The sequence below is a fragment of the Pelobates fuscus genome, chromosome 1 (assembly GCF_036172605.1).
Source record: "Pelobates fuscus isolate aPelFus1 chromosome 1, aPelFus1.pri, whole genome shotgun sequence".
Taxonomy (NCBI): Eukaryota; Metazoa; Chordata; class Amphibia; order Anura; family Pelobatidae; genus Pelobates; species Pelobates fuscus.
In genome coordinates, this window is record NC_086317.1 from 92,300,088 (window position 1) to 92,317,692 (window position 17,605).

Below are 17,605 nucleotides of genomic sequence, written 5' to 3' on the forward strand. Positions count from 1 at the left end.
AATAAAGTGTGCCCAGGCTTATTCTACAAACAAGGATTGCTGGGGATTTGCCCTCCCTTCATGGAGGCATCAGAGTGTGAGTGTGTTTCTTTAAGTGTGTGAGTTTTGACCTAGACTTTTCTACATTGCCAAATATTGGCATTTACAAGGGACAAAACTGTTTCTGTTGGCCCCACATATTTATAGTGTATCATATTTGAGTATCAGAGTTTAAAAATAATTCAACAAAAATCAGGCACTTTTGCAAAGATTTTAACGTTGTGAAAAGCTCAAAACTGATAGTAATTTAAGTAATTCTAATCCAATACTAAAATGGTAATCTGTTAAAATAGTAAATGTGGTTACCGTTTCTATCACTTGGTTAGAGGAAAATTTTATTTGTTAGACATACTATTTTAGAATGATTTCTATGAAGGAATTTTCAGTTGATGGAGACATTTTGCAAGAAAACTAAGATTCCAAACAGTAAAGGAAAAAATACTTATATAAATAAATAAACAAACAAAAAACTTCAATAAAAACATAAATAAAAAAGGTAACAATCAAAATCATAAGTCTTTGATTTTGCGGCTTCTTCAGCAATGCTCTTATGGTGTTCAGGGGGTTAAATGAAACATAATATTCTTTTTTTTTTTTTAAATTCTTTATTTTTTAGTTGTGCATGACATAACAACGAGCCTACGCAGCCACGACAGTTGACATAGGCGGTAACAGTCAAAACAATGTATACATGGCATAGAAAACATGTTGCACAATTTTAAATTTTGGTGAAAGAAAAAGCATAGACAGCGGGTAAGAATGACCTTCTGTAATTGAGTCTTCCTGGTCGACCTGCCCCTTTATTTATTTATGCAGTTAGCGTTTCGTATCGGCAGGCCAAGGGCAACTCCCCTAGCATACACAGGTAGCATTAACATAACGAGATCTGTAACCATGAGTAATAAAGGTGGTCAATGACAACCCATTCTCGTATCTGAGGCCGTTGTAGTGGTCTCCCGAGAACTGGTTGGTGATGCCAGTAGCCGTTTGTCGGCTCGGTTTCCGCGGTTTTGCAGAGGTAATCAGAGCGCTACCTGAAGTCTGAGGTATGTCATGCATCTACAGTGCATATGGGCATAGGAGCAGCAGTAGCGCGTGACCTCCCCCAGCGAGGAGGTCCCTGTGGTAAGCGGGGCTCTCTATAGGGTCTAGCCCGCGGGCACAACTGTAGTGGCTACATCTCTCGGGAGCTCGCTCCCAACAGCCTCTGGCAAATATATGCTAACCATAGTTACAAAAATTAAAGAGAGAAAGAAGAAAAAGGCCAAGAAAAGGAGAAAAGAGAGAAATCAAAGAGACAGGGGTAGGGTGGGGGGGGGGGGGGGGGGGCGGGGGGCGTGGTGGGGAGGGAGTCATCAGGGACCCTCATCCGTCCGTCTACATAAGTATCAGTTTCTCGGTATCGCTGCTAGTCCTAACACAAGGGGCTATTTTCCCAGGGCGCCCAGATTTTTTGGAATTGTATCTGTGTTCCTCTGACCCGTGCGAAACATAATATTCTTAACAAGCCAAGTAAGGTAAATCACAAAGCAGATAATCTGAATGGTGACAAGATAAAATAGGTAACACACAGGATATTGACAGAATAATAAAGAGATCACACACTTAAAAAACAAAATTAAAACGCCAACGCTTCTCACCTCTTCACAAGGCCTTTTGAAGACATGAAACGAGTTAGTGTTTGTGTTAATATTTTTATATAGTCACAAATATATATATATATATATATATATATATATATATATATATATATATATATATATATATATTTTATATTTTCAATCCTACTCCTGGACCTCAATCGTATATGAGAACATACATAAATTAAGCCACGAGGACTACTATTTTCAAAATTAAACATAAAGTAACATTTTAAGAACCAAAACTACAGCTATGCGCTTGCATTGTTCGATGTGAGTTCTGCCCATGCCTCCATTCACAGAGCATGGATCCTCCCCTACCACCCACCCTTAAAGGGACACTAAAAAGGACATCTCAAAGTAGTCTGGGTGCAGTACCCCAGCAATGTAAAACACTGATGTTTTACAGAAACTGCAATCTTTATATTGCAGGGTTAAACACACCTCTAATGGCCGGCATCCTGACATCCACTAGAGGCTCTTCTGCTGAATAATCAAGTCAGACTTGGCTATTCAATCATGTGCTGCTCACAGTATCTTTTATATATAGCATCCCTTATTTAAGACCTTGCAATGAATATATTGGACAGGTGCTTGTATGGGTAAAGAATATAAAATAAAAGATGTAAACATGTAATTGTATCAAAGCAATACCACTCATAACTCCTTAAAGGGACACTATAGGCACCAAAACTACAACAATGACGACAAGCATTTCTCTTGGAAAACAGTCCCTGAAGATCGCGGCAGATTAAAATCAGCTGAGGGAACCAACTATCCAATCTGGAGGACGGAGGATAGCCCCTGAATGGAACTATGGGGTGAAGATTGAGTGAATTAAAGGTGGATTTGGTGAGGTGGGGTATGGCTGCTTTTGGACTTTACTGGTTTTGTTTTTTTACTATATGGTCCCTGAGAAAGTCATCAAGGGGAAGAAATGCATTGGACCGGTTTTGTATATCCTTATATTAAATCATTTTTTTCTTATTTTTTTTTTAAAACTTACTACCTTGCTGGATTTGGAGACATTGGGAAGGGCACTAGCCCCCATATAACGGGGAGGAGGCACCTGTTTCCATTGATATCTCAACATCTCATGAGTGCAATTTAATATAGGATAAAGAAGGAGAATAAATGGAGTTGGGCTAGCCAGCTCCACAAACTCCGGATAGGTTACAAGAGGTATAAGGGGCTTAACCCCAAATAAAGTCAAAAGCACAAAAGGATGAGAACGAAAATGGAGAATCGATCCCATACAGTGGGTGTAGTCCAATCTCGTTCTCAGATATATACCTCTAAATGTAAACGTCACATAGAAAAAAAGGGGGGGGGGGGTAAATGGTGGGTAAGTAAAATATCATCAAAATATTGCTGTTCATAGAGTAAAGAGTGTGTCCAGGGTATAGATGCCTGAATAGCTTATGGATGGGAGGAAAGGAAGGGGAGGGGGAGAAAAGGAATGCTCATATATATATATATAATGTAGACACCTACAGCTAAAGCGTTGGCACAAAGGTATAGGGCACTATATATATATATATATAGGTATAGAGGGATGCTTAGCAGAAGTGGTGATAGCACAGACAGTCAGAAAGCTATAGTTACTATAAATGGTAACTATAACCAAATTGGTGTATACAGGATAGAGGTGCACAGATCTTGGAGTAGTGTAAAGTATATGAATATACAGAAAAACCTCTAGTATTATCTAGTGTTACTGCATGAAGTATGCGCAGATTAGAGGGTATTTCTCAAATTTAAGGGGGTATTTCTGCTGAAAAGTACAGCCAGGTATAAGCCCCTCACACAAGCACCACATCAATATCCTAAAGTCGCCCTGGACTAACTGTCTAACTCACATCTGTGAGAGTAAAGCCAACTGCTACTTCAAGGCTGCCTCAAAATGTCCCTATCTCCCCATAGAGTCATCAGACCAAAATGCTATATAGAAGCATCTCCCATCCACTCCGTGAACAAAGCACGAACAGAAAGTAAATATAGAAATCCAACCAAATAGAAAAATGAATCCAAATCAAAGTGAAAAAGTGGACATAATAAATTGCATCGGCTCAAAAATCGCTCAACGCGCGTTTCAATACGCCTTTGTCAAGAGCTGAACAGTGAATGGACTGCTTGCCCATTGAGGGAAGACCGCCAATCCGCATGCAGGGGCCGTTCCAGAAAGCCACGTGGTACTTGTGGACTCCTCCATCTAGTGCCATCCAATCGGAGGGAGAAGGGGGAGTGGTCATACTTCGTATGACATACTGTGAGCTTGTATCCCGTTAGGGATATGGAAATGGAAAGAAAATCAAATTTCCGTATTGTGTAGGGAAACTACAGGGCATGCAAAGCACAGGTATATTTGTGCAGATTCCCCCCAAGAGTCCCATCCAAAAGGGGACATGTGGAGCGCATCACTTACCAATCTGTGGATTTGAGGGAAAACGGACGATATGATCCGTATAATAAATGTGCACAAAAGCATGATAGGTTCTAGTACATTTGGGAGAGGGCATGCAAATGTCCCCTATTCGGTCATTAAAGGGTTCTAATGGAATCATATAACCGTAATGGGTTAACTGTGTCACTTGAGAATTGTGACATATGAGGTCTTGTAAAATAAAGACAAACTGTCTATATATGGTGCACACAGTGCATATGTTGCTTAGTCGACCGAAGGAGGGGGGGGGGGGGGGGGGGATGTATAAACTCTCATAAAAGTACAGGTTGGTAACCCCATGCAGCAATTACGCTAGCGGCAAACAATAGGCGGTCAATTATATCCCATTGACAGAAAGTGATAATAACAAATAATAAAATACTTGTTATTTATTATCTTTTATTTTATATACAAAGTAGATACTATTAAAGATATAGATCAGTTCTTAATGGTATATTGCCATACATATTGTGGGAGTAAAATGCCAGATGGGCAGGGTCAGTCATCAGTTCACTAAGAAAAAAGGGGGAGGTGAAAAAAAAACCCAGAGAAATGTGTACATAAAATCAAATGAACATGTATGGGATCGGTTCTCCATTTTCGTTCTCATCCTTTTGTGCAATTTAATATAGCTTTACAGAATTACACTGTGCTGTGTTTATTTGTATTCTAGGATACAGCTGATCCCCTCTATATATTTTGTGGTATACTGTTTTATGTAAAGATATATACTGGGAGGTTCCTTTGATGAAGGTTATACAGACACCACTCACCAGCTAAGTATTAATAAATTGCTGGTGGGATTTATATATGCTTGTGTGGTTCTTGGCCACAGAGACTATCCCTGCAGCTTCAGCAGTGTAAAAAGCTGCCTTTTCTGAGAAAGTGCTGTGTTTACACTACTGCCAAAAGCTACCTAGAGGCCATTACTCTGACTTCGTGGGCGCAATGTTTGCAGGAGCAACATTCAGTGTCTCCAGGCTCTGCATGAAGATACTAGCATGCACACTATAACCTCACAATCTAAGTAGTTATTAGAACACTACCGTCTTAGTGTAGCGTTGGAAATACAAACATGTATCCCTAAGTGTTTCAAGGATGTCAGCATGTCACTACAAGCTACATTGATCAGAGGATCACCATTGTTGTATGGAGGTGTCTGTATCTTTCAGACTTTAGACAATAACAGTAACCTATTTACTAAAGTGGTGATAATTACTGAACAGAAAAAAATCTGAAAATTGCAATTTCCCAGGTATATGCAATATGCTTTGTTGTGTGCTTCACAAAATTACTTTTGCCGCCAGAAGAGCCATGGCACGGGTATGAGAGGGTGTCCGGATCAAACCGGACACCCTCTCCATAGATACGGTAATTCATAAAATGAAGGACACACGACTCATGGAAAACCTGACAACGCAAGTTAGGAGTACAATGAAATCATACGAAAAAGATCTGGGACTGTGGATGGCTGGAGATTGAGGGGGACTAGGGGAAGCGGGAGCTGTGAGAGGGGAGGACATATACCCCTTCCCTCTGTAATAAGAATCCCCAACTCCGGCCCTCCAGCAAGGCGGGAAACAAGACCAGAAGGGTAATAAAACCCTTACAAAGCTGAACACTGTAAATATAAACATATACCATTGGCGAAACCTAACCAATAACCTACACAAACAACCCCTCGAATCCAGCTCATCTATCCTTAACTCTTTTTTTCTTTTTCTCTAAAATCTACAACACTATTTATCAACTACAAGGGTGAGGGAACAGTCCTCAACGCAATAGCAATCCCAACCTTTAACACTCGCCCAAGATGCTAATGTACTGCGTGTTTGAAATTACATATGTTTATTATTATATATACATAATTTTGTTAATGTTTACTTTGTCAATACCAAGAAAATCCTTGTCGTCCAAGTAACCATTGTACATACAGGTAAACAGTGACCCCTTACAGCAACAACAGCCACGTCGGCCAATGAAAAATTTTACTATCACGTGTAAAAATGTATAATGTACAGCCATTGCCAATGCTCTGTACTGTTGGATCTGCAATATATCTGACAGCAAAACTAAAAAAATCTAGAAAATACATGTATATTTTTAAATGGAGACATTCAGACAAAGAGGATTCATAAGCAATTTCAAACAAGATGGCAAAAAGCATCACAAACACAAAAGTACAATACCAATGGAAATGAAACTGCATGATTTGTTATGATGCCTACCAGACCATTGTACTGCATTGCAGAGTTAAAAGAGCAATTATGCAGTATATATATTGCTGGGTGAATTAACCCCCCCACCCCCCCCCCCCCCCCCCCACCTTATCTGATCTACACATACACTAGGGCTCTGCACTTGCCCTATGTTGTAGAATGCCAAAACTTTAGCAAATAATACAAGGTTCTTAGGAAGGAGTGCACTTGTTCGTCTTTAAATCAAACTTATACGCAGCCTTACACTTTTTAATTACTGTCATAATGTCTCAAGAAGGGAATCTTATAAGTGATTTACAAAGCAAGGAGTGCAAGCCTTTCTTGAAATAGATATAACTGGGCTCGAAATATAGCTTTGGTAAGTAAAACTTTACCCTGGTCAGTATGTCATGGACTCTCCATTCTTGCAGTGGAGAGTAACTTAATATTTGGGTACTGACATAGTATGAAATTTTAAGATAGATTCCTCCCTCTCCCCCCCAACAAAATAATTTGCAAACTTTAATATATGCATTTACGTATAATTCTGGTAGAACAATGTATAAGAGCATTTGAAGATATACCTTTATTCAATGTTCTAAATATTTTAATACTGCAGAGAACTCGGTTGACAGCTAGAGTAGGACCTGCCAAAGACAGGGTACATTGACGTTGTGGCAGGCTTATGCAATGTATGATCATATAATGTAACTAAATCCCCATTATTTTTGCCTAGATCAGGTGTTTTTAATAAAACTTACAAAATCAGCACCAAAGTAGCTGTTTAGTAGATAGGGAGTGGGCTGGATTTTAATTTTTTACTAAATAATTGAAAACCACTTTTGATGGATTCACTTAAAATGGATACTAAGTGACATACCCAAAACAGCTCAGTGTAGTAGTTATGTGTAGTAGTTATGTAGTTATATAGTAGTTATGTGCTCTCAGTTGCGACAATTCCTCCCATACTCATACCCAAATAATTCAACATTAGTCTTTCTGAAACCATGTAAAGCGGTAAGTTAAAATACTTAGGGCTATATCTGTCTGTGAATCTTTAACAACTTTATTCCCTGAATTTCTCCCCCCTACTGCAACCTATTGGAAATGATCTTTGCAGATGGAGTGCTGCTCACATTACATGGCTATATAGAGCAAAGGTACTTAAAATGAACGTACTGTTTACAATCTTATATGGAGTAGAAGCTTCCAATTAAAACTTCACTATGGTGACATCCTTTTTTTTTTCTTTTTTGAATTCATCTGGAAAACATCTCATCCAAGGATACACTATTCCAGTCTTAGTAACCCTAAAGACAGAGGAGGGATGCCTACCCTGAGCTATCATGCTATTACAAAGCTATTATGTAGACTAGACTGGCAGACTAGTGATCTGGCAGGTCTATTAAGAGGTGGGTCAGGATAGAGGATGACACTATGGGCATCTCTCTCTCCCCCCTACCCTGGAATTCACTTGCTCATCTCCCTCTCCAAACACACCCAACTATCACCTCTACCTTGCAGGTGTGGATTGGAGAAATCTCAAAATAGAGAAATAGCCTCATATCCTTCCCCTATGATAAATCTCTCAAGCAAGCCAGACTTCCCAACCAAGTTTTTGAATGTTTTTCTTATTTGCTTCAGAGATTATCAACTAATTTTTTTCTGGCAACTGTGTTTAACCTTTCTATAGGATATTGAGATAATAGTACAATTTTGTTACATTCAATTGCTTCACTTCATTTGCTCTCTCAGCGCCTTGACATCAGTCTTCCAACCTTTAACTCTCTTTGAAATGTCATGCACAGATTTAATACCCACAACGTTAACAACTGCCTGAGACTCCTCTCAACCATACTTAGTGGAATCAGATCTGAATGGCATCTTATCCCAATAAAGACTGAATAAACATTTTCCAAATTACAGCACACTGTTCTCTCACCTCTATGTTCCAGAAATCTGCCTATAGAATACTCACTATGTGAAAGCACAACCCTCTTAGGTTTCACTCTATCTTTACACATGCATGCAATGAGAGCTAAAGGTGGCATTACGACAGGTCTACTTCACCTCACTTCTGGCTGCATTGTTCGTGTCTCAGAATTTTGCAGAGTAGTGTTTTTATGCTATTACTGAGGAGACTAGAGAGGACATTTCGACCTAAAGGTCTTCCATTTTATTACACAACACTAAAACTAAAACCAAAAATCAAAATAGTTTTTTTTTGTAAGACATACATAAAATGCAGCTAGGCATTGAAAATCTGGGGTCCCCTGCAATCTTGGAATGGATTGATAGGCTTGTAAGGAGATCCTCCCCCTGATTGAGTCTCGTAGACTCAGAACCCACTTATGGTGAGGCAGTGATACCACTGGGAGTGATTTCTGAAATCACCCTCCCCTCTCTGCAATCTTACATCATTCGATTGACCAGCTTTGTTGGGTTTCTTTCTCAAGGAGCACCGCTGTTGATATTTAAGCTTTTTTTTTTTTTTTTTATTAGTTCCTCGCCCTATTGTCTACCGTCCCCTTTTCCCTCACTTACATTTGGCTACTTTCTAGTCATTTTTAAGTTGTCATAGCAGTTTTGGCTGCAACTATTATATCCAGTTTGCACACTGCTAAAGTATCAATTAGCAAATTTTCATTGATTTCTAGCTGTAGTTTCCTGTTCATTATATTCTCAAACAGCATTTCATTTGGTATTGATCAAGACTCGTTTTTAATTAATACGGAGTCTTTATATATATCTTGTTTTTGTGCATTTTTTTTTGTTTTGTTTGCCTACCATTATACAAAGACTATTTATGCCTGTTGGTGTCTTTACCTCATATCTCTTTAATAAAAAGATGTTACACAGAAAGAATGATGTGCTAAATACATTTATTCACCATCAGCACTGAGGTATCATATTTATGAAGAGTGATGAACTGGTTTGATACAGTATACTGTGCATTTAAGCCTTACAGATTTCTGAATTAGAAGACCAAATGGATAATGTATTAATGTACAGGTTCAAATTTTAGCAGAGCTAATTTCCTAAAGGTTATCTAAATATGCATTAAGGTGGCACTGGGCATCTAGATATCAAAAACATAGGGGTTTTATCCATTTAACAGAAAACTAGGAAGTTATGTAACCATATCAGTTTATTCTCTAGAACAGGTCTGCCGATAATGGACAAATTTAGGCCAAGTAGAGTAACCAAGTTAAAGGGACACTATAGTCACCTGAACAACTTTAGCTTAATGAAGCAGTTTTGGTGTATAGAACATGCCCCTGCAGCCTCACTGCTCAATCCTCAGCCATTTAGGAGTTAAATCCCTTTGTTTATGAACCCTAGTCACACCTCCCTGCATGTGACTTGCACAGCCTTCCATAAACACTTCCTGTAAAGGGAGCCCTATTTAGGCTTTCCTTATTGCAAGTTCTGTTTAATTAAGATTTTCTTATCCCCTGCTATGTTAATATCTTGCTAGACCCTGCAAGAGCCTCCTGTATGTGATTAAACTTCAATTTAGAGATTGAGATACAATTATTTAAGGTAAATTACATCTGTTTGAAAGTGAAACCAGTTTTTTTTTCATGCAGGCTCTGTCAATCATAGCCAGGGTAGGTGTGGCTAGGGCTGCATAAACAGAAACAAAGTGATTTAACTCCTAAATGACAGTGAATTGAGCAGTGAAATTGCAGGGGAATGATCTATACACTAAAACTGCTTTATTTAGCTAAAGTAATTTAGGTGACTATAGTGTTCCTTTAAATAACTTTTTCAAGAAGACTAGTATAGCTTAAAATGTGCGACTGTCCTGTAAATTCTCGACAATTCCCAAATTTTATAGATAAATAACATTCCATCTCTGTATTTTAGCATGGTCCCCAGCAAGTGCAAAAGTTGAGAAGGTTTTAAAACACCAAGTGTCAGAAAAAAAAAGTCCAGAAACAATACCAACCTAGATGTCACATCAATTTAAATACGAGAGGCTTTTATAAAAGGCAAAGGCTTTAAAACCTAAAATGAACAACATTCAAAAGCACAAGCCTGGCCCTTAAAGGAGCACAACAGCAGCAGCCTAAATATCAGTTGTCAGGCAGGAAACAAATCTGCTTTAAAACTCTAGAACTCTTCTGAGACCAGATCATGGAATGGGAAAAAATGGCAAGACAGTCCAAAATGAATACCCTAATATGAAGAGACTTTAAAACTGGTCAACCTTCATAACTTTTAAAAACATACAAAAAATAAAATTGTTAATGCTTTGCGCTAAGCTTATAAAGGAAATTGTTTTTTGACCATCCCATCAAATACAAGATGGCTGATCAGTCATTTTTGGTAGTACTACTCACTTTGTTCCTGTGGAGGTGGTGGTGGAGGCTGAGGTTCCTCTGGTGGTGGAGCCGGAGCAGCTTGTGCTGAAGGAGTGGAAGCAGGTGGCGTTGCAACAGCTGCAGCTTTTGCTGCAGCAGCTTCATTAGCCATCGATCTGGTGAATCTTCCTTTACGCCGACCTTGGCTATTTGCAGTTTTACGACCTCTGGGAGTGGCCTGTTCCCTTTCCTCCATTTCCTCTGCTGCGGTTTCCATTTTCTCTTTGGTGTTTTCTCTGACAAAATAAAAACAAGCCATAAGCAAGTTTGTGCCACATCCAGAATAGAATAATAATCTTGTGCTTATATAGGACTTTTCACTTACATTTGGGGATCTAAAACAATTCATAGTAAGACACATAATACAACCTCCCAACAGATCTATTTCTCTAATCTCTTTTAGAAAAATTAATGATTGAGTGAATCTCTCATGATTTACAACTTTGACCTTTGGGTTAGCCATAGATGTTGAAAATGGCGTACAAGCCTACAGAGCAAACTTAACAGTTTATTATGTTTTCTTTTATTTTGTGTCCATAGTGAAGCAGCACAGAAGTTTCATGTGTGCTTATGCCTCACCTGGCATCCTCTGTAAACAGTACCCATATGTTTTGCTTAGGTTCTGGTTTCAAATTCAACAATGACACTTTAAAATCAGCAGCAGTGTAATTATCTCTCATAATTCCCTGCCAAAAGGTTTCAAATGACTAGATCCCAAACAGAGAGATGTAACTAAGACAAAGATGAGCTTGAGATACTACACTATACTTTAATGAATGAATGACTACTTAATAATTAGACAACTCACCTAAACTCTTCCTTGTCCTCTTTCTCGTCTTCCTCCCTCCTCTCGTCTTCTTTTTTCTCATTTTTTTCTGACTTGTCTTCATCTGCCTTTTCAATTTCCTTTTCTTCTTGGGAAGGACGTGTTATCTGTTGCTATTGAAAAAAAGATGCAAGAGAAAGTGAAGCAGTCTTGCATGTTAAAATCAGGCTTGGTCGGGTCAAAATGGAGGGTGTTTTCTGTGGTAGCCCAAACTTTTACAAAAAACGTATTTTCCACAAAATTATTTGAGAGCTAGCTACATTGTTTTACAATGAATCAAGCAGACTTAAAAGGTTGTTTCTGGGTAGTTTGCATTCAGAGTCATACTACAAACAAATTGTAGCAATTTCTTGGCAAGTTAAATGGTAGCAGAAATATAATTTAAAAAAAAATTTAAATATTTTTTTTAAATCAAAAATCTGGATCTTTATTTTTGTGGTTGCTGATTTGTCACAGATAAAATTATTTTGAAAGAGGAATTATATTTCTACTGAAAAACACAATAATAGTTTAAATACAAGACCTTTAAAATGCTGGATGTGAACACATTTCCTATGGTAGTAAGAAGAGTGTTAATACCGATCATGTGTAGGAAGCATACATCAGTTACTTTTAAAAAGCTGGATGATGCCTACCATGACATGACTAATATTAGCTAAATTAAATAAATCTTGATTACTACATATGGGACACAAACACAAGCAATCCCTCACCTCCATCCCCCCTCCCCCCCAAAAAAAACATGAATCAAGATTAGAAAATTAGACGTGTAAGCAGATCAATATAATGGATATAGACTACATAATCATCCCATATATGACCAGCTGCTCAGTTGACAAGAGCAGTCTGGAAGTTGAAAAGTGAAAACAGATCTTCGAGATGCAGCCGTGTGTGGTGATGCAACTCATAGCTTCCTCGAGAAAAGGTTACTTAGCAAAGATCAGTCACCTAACACACCACGTGACTAGCTCTCACGCAGTAAGCACATTCTGCCAAGGAAATCACTCCAACTGTAAACCAGAGCAACTTGCTTATATAAATAGTCTCAACAGGGAAACACTGCCCTTTAAGAAACTCTGCAAACATTAAAAAGAAAATTGTACGGTTGAAATGTTTCAATAAACATTATATAGGGGTGGAAAAAATATTAAATAAAAACGCAACTAAAATGAAGTATTGTCTACCACTAGCATCTTCACTTAAAACATGTCTACAATAAAAATGAAATAAAAAAAAAAATTAAATTTATTTTTAAAAAACCTCACGCTGATGCACATCATTCTCAAGCTGGTTTTCAGGAATTTGCAATTCAATGGTTAAGGCATGTTATGCATCAGGTTTAAAACAATATATCATAACGAATATAAGCTGTTAGTAACGCTAACCTTAAGATCACATACTGTCTGTGATGTGTACTTTAACAGGATGTCGGGCCTGGAATGCTGACCTGGATGCTAAAGTGTACATAAGATATGAAATGTGTTAAATCCGTTTACATTCAAAACCACCTGCACTGCAGCATTACCTGCCATCAGATACACTATTCTGACAGATGCTGCCTTTAAAACACAATCATGCAGTAAGCATTTATCTACAGCTTCAACAGAATTTTACCTAGAAAAACAACCTGTGCTTGGGTACAGATTATCTGCATAACACACGCTGTAAAAATACAAAGCCCTCAGTTGCTTAACGTACCTGCACATTCATCTGTTCACGCAAAATCTTCTAACAAATATGCAGAGGGTCACGCTTTGGCTTGGGCAGAGACTTAGAAGAACATAAAACACCAGGGGGCACGACAGTAAAAGCATCACTGTCATCCATGCAAAAGTTGCTTGACCCGGCAGCGCGTTTATTCCAGGAAATTGTGTCATCCTGCCACTTAAGCTGCCTAGTGAAGAGTTGACCATCTCACATGCAAGCTACTAATCTCGCAAGGGTTACCCAAGGTAATCCCTTCTGCGCTCAGTTTGATTGGCTGCAACAGCAGCACAGTGAGTTTCTGTTTAGTCAGATCACTGTGTCGTGCCACCTGCTGCAAAATAAATAAATAAGGAGATGATTTTAGAGCCGTCTTCTTCGGAAAGAGCTGTGAGCTTTGATAGTGGAGACGGTTTGAATGGTTAGAATGCAGAGTTTTAAAATATTCCACTGGCAATTTGGTTGGCTTAAACTCTAAATAATATTAAATCTAATTTATATATATATATATATATATATATATATATATATATATTTTTAAGAGCAAAACGAGTTGTTACTGTAGTGTGAATATTCTTACTCACATGAGTGTTAGTTATTTATCTGGTCCTGTACTATTCATGCTAAGCGGCCAATGCAATTGACATTTAACATTCTCATTGATCTGTTCGGATGAGTATTCACTCCTAAACCAATAGAAAGCCCCCCAAAACTTTTGTTTAACGTTTCACAAACAAAAAGCTAACGTAACTATACAACTTAACATTGGGATCTGCCTTACTCTGCAGAGCTGCATGGAAAGTAAATAAATTACAGGAACTTTTTGTGTTTCATGCACTGTAAAACTGCAGTCTGTAATTCTTGTGTACAATACCGGCCACTATAAGATGAGTGAGTTAAGTTATGTACATGCAAAAACAGGAAGCACAAGAACTGCACTTGTTTCAGCACGAAGTGACCAGTAAGTAGAAAAAAGAAAAAAAAATACTAGATAAACTGTAGCCTATTGAAACCAGTGTGCTGCCCCTTAGAAGGGGCAAGTGTACTGCATATCATTTAAATAATTTTTTCAATGCATTCAACAAAAACCCATGTACCAAGGACTAGTAAAGAGAACCTGCAACCACATACAACATTCCTAAAAAAAAAAACAATAGATAATGTAAATACTTTAGGAGCAGTTAAGTTAATACTCACCTCTCCTCGAGCATTATCAACATCACCATGACACAAAGTTTGTGGAGGCGACATGTAACACCCACCTCCTGCTCACATACTACATTATTACCGGTAGTTTGAACACTTCCCCAGGAATAGTACACAAGCCCAATGAAGCTCACAAGCAGGCTTTGTTACCCTAACATTCGGGTAGAATCTGTCACTCCATTCCTATATTCCTAAGGCAAGAGACATGCTCGCTGGAGGAATAACCACAGCAACTACAGTACATGCCGAAAGCTGGAGAATCACCTGGAGTAGAGTTCTTGTATTTATCCCTCATTAAATTTCCCGCACAGAGGGACCATATTTTTATTTAGTTATTCAAAATTCTATACGCATGTTCGCAATTATGTATTAATAAAATATTACAGAGTTAATTTAAGATATTTATGTAGCATGAGTTACATTTTAAATATATACTGATTCTTTAATATAGTCAGAATATATACTACCTTTTATTACAAGCAATACATTAAAGCATTTACAAGAGAACAGAACTGTCTCCTCCAACAGCACACCCTATTCATTACAACACATACCTGGTTCCGTCCTCTCCGTTTTCCATAATTCCTTCTCACCAGGGCCTTATAATGTTCATTTTTCTTGGTCAAATAATAATATAAAACACAGTCTGCAACATTCTACAAATCACAAAAGAAGATACAGAAAATTTGTTACATCTAGGAAGGGAGGGAAGTTTTTAGCAGATTTGTTTAATTAAAAAAATTCTGCAGAGAAGGTCTTCAGTATGATTAGACTATCGAGAAGATCCCAATAATAGTTATTGTACTTATTGCATAGTGTTTTGCAGTGATTGCTCCGATACTCTATGATGAAAGGCTTCATTAACTATTTTAATAAATGCAATGTCACAACCGCAACCTGAACAAATCACAAACAGGATATGTATGCCAATCTTCTCTATGTTCCTATTAAATTGGACCAATGAGTTTGCCAGTATTAAGACCTCAATTAATTCATTGTAGTAACATATGTTGCTGATGGATTATTGTGGCCGTGAGCACATTCACCAATAAAATCAGTGAGGATCCAGGGCATTTTTATTTTCTAAAATCACATTTGAAATTTTCATTGTTTTAGGCTGCAAAAGTAAGCTATGTTTGGGATACAGAAAAGTGATGTAAAAAAAACAGTGTTCAATTTTACAGCATAAAATGATCAAGTGTGACACATCCACTTTGAATAAAAATACACAACTAGCAAAAAGGAAAGCTGGTCAAAGGTATGTAATGTAGCCGATATAAAAGTCAGTAGAATTTGCATCCGCCAGGTATTATATAGTGTTAAGACAATCTTTGATTAACTTGCAGCAAACCCACCAAACTGTGATACCGTACAAATAAAAACATTATGCATCGCGGTGCTGTATATGTAAAAAAACACTCAGAACTTCTGGCAGCTTGTAAAATACATTGAATTGAACTGCATTCTAGCCAGTTTTAATTGTAAAAGTAGTTGAACTTGGTTTTAAATATTATCTTCTTGAGCAGAACAGCATATAACATAGAGAGGGGTAGCTGCAGGATTCCTCCTCAATATATTTTTCTATTTAAGAATGTAATGTTTATATTCAAATTATTACAGAAGCAAGGAGAGACGTTCAATATAATTTCCTATACCTTTACACTCTCATGTGCGTATGCTTAAAGAAGGCATGTTTTATTTCTCTGCGAGTGACTTTTTAAAAAACAGAAAAAGGAATGTGGAAAAAACACAACCCTTTCTCAAAGTACAGCGATGAAAAAAAATGGCCTTTGCCCTTCTGCTTTGCTTTAGATTATTTAAAGGAAAACTAAAGCGTTAGTAATACAAACCTATATTTCAAACGCTACAGTGTCCCTGTCACTATGTAGTTTAGTGCCCAAACCCATTTGCCATAAAATTAAGAAAATGTTTTTACTTACCTTTTTCCGGCACTGCTTTAATCTTCACCTCCAAAAATGTTATCGAAGAGGCATGGACTCCTCCCTGCAATAGTCCAATCCAATGCTCCTCACACTGGAACATTGGGGAACTGATGAGCATGCGTGGCAAGTGGAGAGGGTGCATCCAATGCTTTGCATAGGAAAGCATTGAATTTAGTGCTTTCCTGGGAGGTGCTGCATCATGTGACCAAATTTTATTCTGTCAGTGCAGTTGAAGCGCCTTATGAGGTGTGCTTAACCCTGCAATGTAAACATTGCAGTTTCTACAAAACGGCAGGGTTAAAACTGCACCCAGACCATTTCATTGAGATGGAGTGGTCGGAGTGATTTTAGTGGTCCTTTAAATGCATCCTCGTAAGACAACTTTGCTTGTTATTTTGAAATCTCAACAGTCTCAATAACCCCTTGTTATACTCGCTCGTATATCCTTGATATTAGACCCCTACTCCTTGACATATCAAAATAAAAATAATACATTTTGCATGCTAATCATGTGCCAAAGAGTCCCTTTAAGAGAAAATAATTATTACACAAATCGTTTTGATGAGCAGTTTTCATGGTTGATCCAATGTAATAAAGAGGAGGCATATTAGTAATATGTACTGGTTTTAAACCAGTTCATTCTGCAGTCTTGTCATTCGATTCCTTTTCAATGTGCATTCTACACTGCTCAAAAAAATAAAGGGAACACAAAAATAACACATCCTAGATCTGAATGAATTAAATATTCTTCTGAAATACTTTGTTCTTTACATAGTTGAATGTGCTGACAACAAAATCACACAAAAATGAATAAATGGAAATCCAATTTTTCAACCCATGGAGGTCTGGATTTGGAGTCACACTCAAAATTAAAGTGGAAAAACACACTACAGGCTGATCCAACTTTGATGTAATGTCCTTAAAACAAGTCAATATGAGGCTCAGTAGTGTGTGTGTGTGGCCTCCACGTGCCTGTATGACCTCCGTACAACGCCTGTGCATGCTCCTGATGAGGTGACGGATGGTCTCCTGAGGGATCTCCTCCCAGACCTGGACTAAAGCATCTGACAACTTATGGACAGTCTGTGGTGCAACGTGACGTTGGTGAATGGAGCAAGACATTATGTCCGAGATGTGCTCAATTGGATTCAGGTCTGAGGAACGGGTGGGACATTCCAATGCATGAATGCCTTATTCTTCCAGGAACTGCTGACACACTCCAGCCACATGAGGTCTAGC

The 17,605-nt window shown here is 38.0% G+C and overlaps 1 protein-coding gene across 12 annotated transcripts in view; it reads right to left on the reverse strand.

Moving 5' to 3' along the window:
• The window catches only part of NCOR1 (nuclear receptor corepressor 1), a 122,278-nt gene that overhangs the window by 53,595 nt on the left and 51,078 nt on the right, over positions 1-17,605 (reverse strand). For 6 of the 12 annotated variants that reach the window (XM_063450049.1, XM_063450052.1, XM_063450050.1 and 3 more), the window contains exons 14-17: positions 14,978-15,079; positions 12,899-12,967; positions 11,496-11,626; positions 10,667-10,923 (exon numbers count right to left, since the gene is read on the reverse strand). In XM_063450049.1, coding sequence (XP_063306119.1) covers positions 10,667-10,923; positions 11,496-11,626; positions 12,899-12,967; positions 14,978-15,079 — 559 coding nt within the window. The remainder of the gene's footprint in view (positions 1-10,666; positions 10,924-11,495; positions 11,627-12,898; positions 12,968-14,977; positions 15,080-17,605) is intronic. The other 6 variants (XM_063450056.1, XM_063450055.1, XM_063450058.1 and 3 more) reach the window with 1 other exon arrangement.